The 10,855-nt window shown below is 50.5% G+C and overlaps 1 protein-coding gene across 1 annotated transcript; it reads left to right on the plus strand.

Moving 5' to 3' along the window:
* Window positions 1–238: 238 nt before the first annotated feature.
* POLD4 (DNA polymerase delta 4, accessory subunit) lies at window positions 239–2,017 on the plus strand. The gene is made up of 4 exons (XM_027855974.1): window positions 239–474; window positions 778–879; window positions 1,027–1,138; window positions 1,520–2,017. The coding sequence occupies exons 1-4, from the start codon at window positions 366–368 to the stop codon at window positions 1,542–1,544; spliced, it is 348 nt and encodes a 115-aa protein (XP_027711775.1). The 5' UTR covers window positions 239–365; the 3' UTR covers window positions 1,545–2,017.
* Window positions 2,018–10,855: the final 8,838 nt, after the last annotated feature.

Below are 10,855 nucleotides of genomic sequence, written 5' to 3' on the forward strand. Positions count from 1 at the left end.
CTGCCCGGGGGCGGGGCTGGCACGGACCTCGTCCAGCGGGACCGGCCGGGCCCGACTGGGGCAGCCTCGGCCTTCGGGTTCAGACTCATCTCTCCTTCCCGAGCTCAACCGCGGCCCCGCCCCCTGGCCCTGCGCCGCACCCCATTGGCCACCGCCGGGCTCCCGCCCCTCGTCCGCGGCCTGCCATTGGCCGGGCCCCGTTGGCATGTTTGGGGGCGGGGGCGGGGGGGCGGTCCCTGCCTGGAAGCAGCTGGACTTCCTCCCTCTAGCCGCCTGTCTGGGTCATCGCGTCTGTCCATCGCTGGCCCCGTCCTCCGCCTAGCAGCTGTCTCTCCCCTCGCCTTTCGCCCCCCTGGGTGGCTGCCATGGGCCGGAAGAGGAGGCTTATCACCGACTCCTTCCCCAAAGTGAAGAGGAGGAAGGGCGGGCCGGGACCTGGCAAAGAGGATGGGGCGCCCGAGCCAGGGCTGCGAGGTGGGGGGCAAGAGGGGAGAGGGATTCCGGCCAGGGGGAACGGGGGAAGGGGATAGATGGCAGGGAGACCGAACCACAGAGCCAGAGCTGAGAAGTAGGAGGAAGGGAGGGAGCCGGGGAAGGGGCAGAGAGAACAGGGGGACAGAGGCATGGGAGAAGCGGGAAAAGGGAAGCGGGGCAGGGGGTGGGGGAGGCAGGGTGAAGGGTAGGGGAAAAAGGGATGCAGAGCACTGGGGAAGGGGGATTCGGGGCAGGGGTCGAAAGAGCTAGGAGTTGAGAGTGAAGGACAGCCTCTCTTGTTAGGGGAGGAGCCATGTGAGGAGATACTTGCAGCCCACTTGGACGAAACCCATTTAGAGATACTGAGGCAGTTTGACCTGAATAGGCACTTCGGACCCTGCACAGGTAAGAGCTTCCAGGAGCCCTGAACGGCCCTTCCCTGATGGGGAATGGCCCTCACCTCTCTGGGGGCGCCCCATTTCACTCTGGCAGTGCCCCATTTCTAGGTCTCTCTCGCCTGGAGTGCTAGCTTGCAGCCTCTCTCTCTGGTAGGGATCACTCGACTCCAGCGATGGGAAAGAGCAGAGCAGCTGGGCCTAGAACCTCCCCAAGAGGTGCTCAAAGTGCTGTGGGCCCACCCTGAAGATCCCCAATACCAATGCAGGTGAGAGCAGACTTTGGGTTGGGAGCTACTAGGAATCCGAGTGCCAGGGTTCAGGGAAAGAAGAGTTCCAGCTGCAGCAATGCCTCCTCTCCCCAGTCTCTGCCCCTCCCTGATAGGCAGCAGCCTCCCCTAGCTGAGAGCTGACGGCAGGGTCAGGAAGAAGCTTCTTAATAACACCTGGTGGTGGCTGGGCTCCCAGGGCACTGATGGCCACCTTACCTGAAGGGAGGGGACAAAGGGAAGCGGGGGGGGTCTCCCCATCTGGCTCCATTTCCCTCCCAGACTGACTCTGAAAAACCTGAGCCATAGGGGCTGGGTCACTAGGCTGCAGGGCACCTCCCTCTCCTGCCTGGGCCCATCTCCACTATGTCCTCTCTGCAGCCTCTGGCACCTGTACCCCATCTAAGGAATCAGTCTAGAAGTCATGCCCAGTGCATTCCTGCCGCTTTCCCAGGGGCCTTCTGAGTGGACAGGGGACCCTGCTGCTGTTTCTTCAAACAACCCTGTACTGGAGGGGGTGGAGGCTGGGATGGCAAGGATGTCCCAGAGCCTCAGGACTCCAGGTTGGGGGGGCTCCTCTGACTTGCCAGCAGCCATAGTGACCTCTACCAGCAAGCAAACTCAACCAACCAGCTGAGGTTGGCTCATCAGGAGTCCTTATAAAGCCAGCAGGCAATCTTCCTGTCGCCCAAGTAAAACTAGTCCCTGGACCTCTTGACATCTGGCACATCTATCCCTGAAAGGATGGTGTAGACCACAGAAGTTCTACAGGGCAAAGGGGGCTCCCCACTTGGTGCCTAAGAAGCGGATCCTGGGCTGAGCCTGCCGGGTGGGTGGGGCTTCAATGAGATATACTAATAAAATATAACAGCTTTGGCAGCCCGCCTTCCTTAATGTGACCGCCTGCCTCTTTTGGCACTTTCCTGGACAAGGGTGTCCTAATGCCCGGAAAAGCCACGCATGCTTTGTAGCCAGCCTGCTACAGGTGGCCAGCAGGTGCCCAGCTAGGCTCACCTCTGGCTCTGGCTTCCCTATTACCACCTTCAGAAGGGGAAGCCAGACTTGGAAAACCGCCAGCCCTTCGGTGCACAAGCCAGATTGGCTTTGGGCGCCCCCCAGTGGCTCTTGCTTTTCCACTGAGTCAATGGAAGCCTAGTTGTGCTCTGCAACTCATCCTGATGCCTTTGCTTACCAAACCTCTACTTTAAGTTTACCAAAATTACCTACTCAGTGGTGTGTGTGGCCCCAGAACTCTAACATCAGGCTTAGCCAGGGGTGGTGGTCCACACCTGTAATCTCTGCTGCTGGCTGTGGGATCTCTAGAGCTCCAGAGGAGGCCAGCACCAATATGGTGAGCCTCTGGAAGCAGGGGACCACAGGCTCCCTAGGGAGGGATGAGCTAGCCAGGGGCAAATGGAGCAGGTCAAAGTTTCCACGCTCTCAGCAGTGGGATCGAGTTGATGAGTATCCACCATACCTCAAGCCTGGGCAAGACCTCAAGCCGGTCCCCAAATAAAGTAAGGTCGGACCTCTACTCTCCTGGCCTCTTAGGGTTGGTATCCAGTGCACTTTCTCCTTGGACAAGCACCTCGCCTCTAACATCCCTCCAGTGTCCTGGCCTAATCCAGTCTGGGGGGAAGGAAGACCCCCAGGGACAGAGGCTCTTCCAAGGTTCTTGAGATCTCCAGCCTTTGGAGGGAGTGGAAATTGGGGCAGGAGGTCAGGGAGGGGAGGGCCATGGTCTGTAGGGCATGGCTGGAGTTTGCTGGGGCTGCTTCAGGATGGCACGTGAGGAAGCTGGAAAGGCTTAGGCAATGCCAGGGAGAGAACAGTAGTTTCCCCCAGAAGAGGCGGCAGAAGAAGTCAGGAGACATAAAGGGAGAGTAGGATAAGGACTAATCATTTCTTGTATTTACATATGGTTCTTACACTCTTTCAAAAAAACTCTGAAGTTCACTTTTTCATCTGACATCACAAAAATCCTGTAAGGGCTGGAACTATTAGGTCTTCTCACAGATGAGCAAACTGAGGCCCAGAGAGGCTACTTCAGTCGTTCTTTAATTCACCCACTGTTTTCAGTGTCTGTGTTGTGTATGAAAGGCAACGATCAGCCTTGGGGTCAGGAAGCCTCAGCTCCTGGCCTGCCTGACACACTCCATTTTGTCTCTGGTGGAGTGGGCACCAATCTGCATGGGAGGAGAGAGTCCAACCCCCACCCCCCCCACAGCACGGCCAACAGCAGTTCTTCCAGCCTGCGCTCAAGGAAGGAAAGCCCGCTGTCACTCCAGGCAGCTCGTTCCATGCTGGGATAGCCCTCACCGGCAGGGAGCTTTTCCTTACACCGAGCTATTGCTGCAAAAATGGCTGGAAAATGGCCTGGCATGAAATGCCATTCAATAAGGAATCGAGATGGCTTGGGGTCAAATGGTATTTCTTAGCATTCACTGCTGAAAGTTTTTACATGACAGCTGCATACTTAATGCTCAACCTTACATAAATCTTCTTTTGGGGAACTAGGAAGGAAGGTGCTATCTGCCTCCAGAGAAATAACTGATAAACAGAAGTATGTATAGTATGGTTTTATGCACACACATACATACACACACATACATTTTTGTGTCTAACGGTAGCCATTTCTAGGGTAGAAGGAAAAAATACAAAAAGTGCACAGCAGACAATAGAAGAAAGTACAGAAAGAAGCAGACAAGGAAGAGTAGCTTTGAAAATGATGAGTTGTACTTATATAGTTTTCCAAAAACAGTATATAATGTGAAATGCAGTCATGGTTTTATCATGAATCCTCTTTTTAGGTTGTGCTGTGTACATGGAAACGTTCTCTTTTTTTGTCTTCCTGTATTTAAGTTCAAAATGAATAAAAAAATTTTTTTAAAGAAAAAATCAATGTTCCTTTGGAGCTGTCAGTTGGTCTTGGTTTATATTTATCAATTAAAACTTGCCTGTAAGTAAGAGGTTTATCACCGAATCCGACCAGGAGAGTTAATGTCTCAGAAATGGCCACGACTTTAGAATGGAATTCAACATCTTTTTGTGGATATTTTATTGGACAGAAGGTCAGGAACCTTCCTTAGTGTTGTTTATATTGATAAAAATCATTTCTGTTTTTGACACTGAACCATTTGGGAATGCCAGGGCCTTTGCTGGCTGGTTCTTTGGTAACTATGGAGGTGGTGGCTGAGCCTCGTCTCCGGTACGATGGCCATGTTGGAAGCAGGCCACTGGTCATGGTCAGAAAAGGTGGGAGGGACGGTTTGGAGAAATCACTTAACTTTTCTGAGTCTCATTTTCCTGATCTAAAAAGTGAGGGCCTAGGACTAGACAATCTCTGTGGTCTTTAGAGGCAGTGAGGTGATGCAGTTATGGCTGGACCTGGAGTCAAGAAGACCTGAGTTCCAGTCCTGCCTCAGATGCTTACTAGTCATGTGACCCTGAGCAAGTCATTTAGCTTCTGTTTGCCTCAGTTTCCTCAACTGCAAAATGGGAACAGGGTTGTTGTAAGGATCTAATGAGATGATAGTTGTAAAGTGCTTGGCACCATGCCTGGCACATAGTAGGTGCTTAATAAATGCTTGTTTTCTTCCTTCCTTCTAGTTCTAAATCCTGTGAAATACTATTGAGTCTAAATCTGCCTGTCTGCAATTCCTAACTCACTATGGGCTAGGAGTAAATTTGCTTTTTTGGTTTCCATAGCATATTCTTGACCCATATTAAATTACTGCCCACTGAACCCCACCGATCCCTTCCAGATGGCCCACTGTCTTGCCATGCCTTTCTAATTTTTAACTTGTGACACTCATCTGTTTTTTGTTTTTTTGTTTTTGTTTGTTCTGTTTTTTTGGCTAGGCAATGGGGTTAAGTGACTTGGCCAGAGTCACACAGCTGGTGAGTGTTATGTGTCTGAGGCTGGATTTGAACTCAGGTCCTCCCGAATCCAGGGCCGGTGCTCCACTGCACTACCCTAGCTGCCCCGTGACACTCATTTTTTAAACTCAAGTGCAACATTGATGCCTGTTATGACTGGATGTGAGAAATACCACAAAAGACCTGACAGTGCCTTGGGGGTGAGAGGCCAGAGAAGAGGGAGTCCAAGATGACTCCTGGGCTCCAAACTTGGGTGAACGGGAGAAAGATGGTGCCAATAGTAAAACGTGGGAAAGCTGGGATGGGGCACTGGTGCTAGAAGGGCAGATGATGAGTTCAGTTTTGGGGAGTCTGAGTCTGAAGGGACAAGAGAATATCAAGGAAAATTTATCATTTAGTCAAACAAGAGATCCGGACACGCTGACTTGTGGAGACCTCCAAGCAAGAATGGAATGCCCACTCATCTAGGATTCTTTGACATAGGAGTTAGACTAGATGACTGCTGAGCTCCCCTCCAACCCCCAAATTCTATGATTCTCCAATTTTAGAACACCTCCCTCCTCCATCTTGCTTGTTCATCATCACCCTGTAGAGAAAAGGCTTGCCATCCCCACAACCACTAATATTAACTGCTGACCACCTGAACCCAGGAGCCCCACAAACAGCAGTCCCTTTCCTGCTTTCTGGACCACAACCATTGGCCTGGTTCCAACATGGTGTCGGCAGCCATCACGCCACCTCCCCAGGTGCTGGAAAACATCCAGGATGGGCCAACAAAGGCCTTGACATTTCCAAATGGTTTTTATCTAGGTAAACCACACTAAAGACGGTTCATGACCATCTGCTTTGCGACTGCACCTTTCCGCTGGATTTTTCCATTTGACTCTCTGCTTAGCACTATTGTATAAGTTTTTTCCCTCATTAGGATGTGAGCCCCTTAAGAGAAAAGCCTGTCTGACTTTATCATTCTATCTCCAACACTCAGCACACAGAAGACACTTAAGAGATCCTTTTTTATTCATTTGTTCAAATGCCAAGATCAGTCCATTCTGTTTTGGTAATACTCCCACCTTTGACACACTTCAGAATGATAACAAAAATAATAGCAAGAGCCAATGGGAAATCAGGACCCACCATCTTAGAAGACAGTTTTGATTAATTAAACCATTCATTAGTTCCAACCACCACCTGGCTACAACTCTCCTAACACATAATCATATAATGTTCAAGTGAAAAGAGATCTTAGAATATAATTTGGAAGTTAAGTGCAAAAAGTGATAGCTGAAGCTTGAGAATGGATGTGTTCTAAGTTCTCCCAGGAAGAAAGAGGAGAGAGGAGCAGAGGGTCCATGACTAAGCCTTGGAGAATTTCTGAAATCACCGTGGTATAAGGAAGAGAAGACACAGGCAAGAAAAGGAAGGGAGAGTCAGAGTGGTGGGAAAACCAGAATAGAGCAGTGCTTTGCACACAGTAGGTGCTTATTAATGTTTGGATTGAACTGAATATAGTCATAGTATGGCAATCAACAGGGGAGTTTCAAGAGTACTTGGCACATACATAGAAAATGCTTAATAAATGATTTTTCACTCATTCATTCATTCATTCAATAAGGCCAGTTAGTAATATCAAATTCTTCAAAGACATCAAGGAAAATGAGGACATTGAGGCAGAAAGGAGTTTCCCTGGGTGGCCTCAAATCTCTGCTTCCCAGCTCTTCCATCACTACTCAGACACTCTCTTCCTAGGACCCAGAACTACCATCACCTCAGCCAACACAACCATAGTGACCTATTAAAACCTTAATTAATAATATCAACAGTATAGACCCAGGCATGGAAACACCTCACTAAATTTCCTCTTTGGCTGCTTGGGTTTCTTTGTTAACAAGGGAGAGTCCATGGGTAGGGGGTGGTAGGAATAAATGTGGCATAAAAAAAATCAAAATTATCAGTAAAACTTTTAAAAAACAACGTCCTTGGAATCTCTTGTTTCCACCAAAGCTCACCTCTAATGCCACTTTTCCTGGTCCTCCTGCAAGGGCCTACCCTCAAAAACATTTGCCTTGTATTTATCTCATATATGCTTCTAATATACTAATTTATGGACTTGTTGCTTTCTAAAATAGAATGCTAGCTCCCTGAGAGCTCCCAGCATGATGCCTAGCGCACAGCAGGCCCTCTGACCTGTTTTCAAATCCAGCCTCAGACACTTATGAGCTGTCTGGCCACTTCGCCACTTTCTGCCTCAGTTTCCTCATCTGTAAAGTCTTAAAATGCTGTATATAAATGCTTCCCCTTATTCAATACTTGTTGGTTGATTTGGGGGGATGTCACCCAAATTATTGCTCCAAGCGTGTCATCAATTTTGTAGTCTTCTCTCATTCTGTCCTTGACTAAAACCCAATGTCAGTGACTCCCAGTGAGCCAGAGGTGTGCCAAGGCCTCTTGGCACACCCTAACAGCCTAGTCAAGCTCTAGGCATGGACTGGATGCCTGCTTTCCCAGGACTAGACAGTTATCACCAGGCTGGCTGCAGGGTGAGGAATCTTTCCACCATAGTACTGAATTAAAGACGACTGACAGAGTTGTAGAGGCCTGGGTCAGTGAAGGGGCTGCCTGAGCCAAGGAAATCTCAGATCCTTGAAGTCTTGAGGTAGACATCTTGCCAGACTAGTCTCCAAAGGATCCCACAGATTCATACCTCTACCAACATTTTGGTGCCTGGGAAACGCCTACTTTCTCTTTAACAAGCCCGCAAGTGGCTTAAAGGCTTAAGGGAATAATCTACTGGGAGACTAAGGTAAACAAAGTAAAGCAGCCAGCCGGGCTGCCCCCCCCGAAGCAGGAAGCAGCCAGGCTCCTGGCCCTGGCTGCCAAGTGAAGGGCTTCTCCTGGCTGGAGGTGCCTCAGTCAGGAGCTACTTCCAGGGCCGGTGGAATTCCCAATCTCCTCTTGCTTCTTGGTCTTGGGCCCCCATTTCAATCCCCACTCAGTCATCTCCTCCGAGGTAACCCAGGCCTGGGGCCTAGAGCCTCCTGAACATCGTTCTATGAGGGCAACAGACGCTCCTCTGACACTGACCTTGCAGCGACCCCCTTCCCCCCTCTGGGAGTTCCTGTCGCTCTTGGATCAGGAACATCTAGCCACACCCTTGCTCCCTTCCGTCGGGTTCTATCAGACACATATTTATTAATGGCTGTTTGGGCTGGCTCAACTTCACAGGGCTGTTGTGAGGATTGAAAGAGATAAGCCACGTAAAATACTCTGTCAACTTTCTTTTTCTGAAGCAGCTGGGTGGCACAGTGGAGACAGCAATGAAGACCTGAGTTCAAATTCAGCCTCAGATACTTGCTGGCCCTGGGCAAGTCACTTCACCACTGCCTGCCTCAGTTTCCCCATCTGTAAAGTGGGACTAATAGCACCTTCCTCCCAGGGCTGTAGTGAGGCTCAAATGAGATATTTGTAGAGCGCCTCGCCAACCTTAAAGCATTCTATAAATCCTGCTATGAGGATGATGATGACGATGGCTGCAGCCAGCTTTGGTGGAGCTGGGCTTTTTCTTCCCCCACCGTTCAAGCTCCGCATGAGACCAGAGACCTTCAGGGCATAGGCCCAGCAGTAGAAGTGGCCTTGCCCAACACCCTCATTTCACCATCATTTTATCTTTTCTGAGGCCTGGAGAGATGAGTGATACGGCCCCGGGCAGAGCCTCTGAGTTAGGTCCAGGGTCCTCTCCACTATGCCCCCTCCTTCCTTCACATGATCACGTGTCTGTCCTGCCTTTACCAGGAACATTCCAACATGGCGTCAGGCAGGAGGTCTCTCACACAACTCAGAGAAAGCTTTCCTCTCCTCTGCTGTGTGACTACCTCCAAGATGTCTCAGTCCTCCCGGCTCTCCTCTCCCACCCTGAGTCTCTGTCCTCACGTTCAGGTAGGGAGTAGCCCAAGTACCTCTGTCCTACGGGTGTCAGCCCAGCTGTGGTAATCCCAGGCCCAGGCAGGGGGTGTGCCCTGACCTGGGGCCATGATGATCATGGCCCAGCAGCTACCACTGGTACTCACTCCCTGGAGGGAGGGAGGGGGGACGGAAGAGATGACTGAGCAGGGACTCAAGTGGAGGGTGAGGTTGAGGCAGGCTGGCAGGTGGGGTGGGGCGGTGCCCACTCCATGGCAGCCTCCAGCACCTCCACCTCAGCCGGCAGCTGCTGCACCGGCTCTTGCCCACGTGGCTGCTCTTGCTGAAGCTGGGCAGTGCCACGTAGGCCGTACTTCATGCCAACACCCATTCTGTTCAATTAGAGGCGAAGACGAGTCAACTTTCACCAGCCAAGCCCCGTCTGCCTGCTCTCCATTGACCCTAAGGAACGCCACTGTGTTAGTGCAGCTCCCTGCCCTGAAACTTCTATCCTGGCATAAGAAATGATTTAAGGCTGGTAGAGGGCAAAGGAATCCTGAGGGGTGGGGATGGGGTAGGTGGAGGACTGATTATGCACACGGTGAGGCAACTTGGAGAAGGAAAGGGTTTGGATCTGGGAAATAGCTTCACAGGCTGTGGGGAAGGAGGGGCAGCCAGGCTTCCACAGTCACTGAGTGACTGGTAGAATGGCAGAAAAGAGGATCCCAAAGTCCTTGGTGGAACCAGAAGCAAAGAGGAGGCATCGCCTTCTCCCTGCACTAGAAGGTGCTATGTGGCAGCACTGGGTTGCCTGGAGGGACAGGCAGCTGCCCTTCTGATTGGGCCAGGCAGGCCCAGCTCTCTGCCTTCCAGGCTGTCTGCAGGCAGACCACAGAGGAAGGGTGAACCCTGCCCCCAGCTGCAATGACAGCCTCCTTCACCTACCCCCCAGAAACATCTCTGGCCTGAACGAGGCCAGCACTTGAGGCCTTATCCCCACCACACTCACCCCCTCAGTTCTGCCTCAGAGTTTGACTGGAGCTATTCCTAGGTGCACTAGTGGCTGTGGTGGGACGTTGCCGGCCACAACATGCTTACCTGAAATGGGTTTGCAAGAGGCAGGAAATCCTATAGGACGGCCTCCTCCAAAGGGCCTGCCCCCCCTACACGGTCCATCAGAGGTTCATCTCACCCTCCAACCCAGAGACTGTACTTGGAATACACCTTGGATGGACCTGTCAAGAGCCTGCTTGAGCCCAAGGTGACAAACTGACACATTACTGGCCTCCACTTCTGGGAAGGCCACGAGCTCTGTAGTGACATGATGGATCAGAGTCACAAGACCTTAGGTGGGCCTGGGTCTCAACTTCCTCCTCTTCAAAATGAAGGTAATAAGATTCTACCTAGCTATAAGTGTGAGGTGGTTACCCTCTCTGCTCTCTAGGAATGCCATGAGCTGCCCCTCCAGTGGCAAATCTGTATTTTTTTTTTATTAATTTATTTTGATTTATCAACAATCACTTTCATAAGCTTTTGAGTTTAAAATTTTTCTCCCCCTCCCCAAGACGGCGCACAATCTGATATAGGCTATACATTTACATTCCTATTAAACGTATTTTCACATTAGTGATGTTTTAAGTAAAAATTAAAACCAGTAGGAGGAACCATCAGAAAGAGGAAACAAAACTCAACAGAAGAGAAAAAAATAGCAATTCAACTTCCACAGTTCTTTCTTTGGATGTGGATAGCATTTGCCATTATGAGGCCTCTGGAGATGTCTCAGATCCTTGTATTGCCAGGAAGGGTTAAGTTTATCAATATTAGTCATCACACAACGTGGCTGTTTCTGTGTACAAAGTTCTCTTAGTTCTGCTCACTTCACTCACCATCAGACCATACAAGTCTTTTCAGGTTTTTGTGAAGTCTGCCTGCTCATCATTT

Source organism: Vombatus ursinus, unplaced genomic scaffold, assembly GCF_900497805.2.
Source record: "Vombatus ursinus unplaced genomic scaffold, bare-nosed wombat genome assembly UNPS02011369.1, whole genome shotgun sequence".
Taxonomy (NCBI): Eukaryota; Metazoa; Chordata; class Mammalia; order Diprotodontia; family Vombatidae; genus Vombatus; species Vombatus ursinus.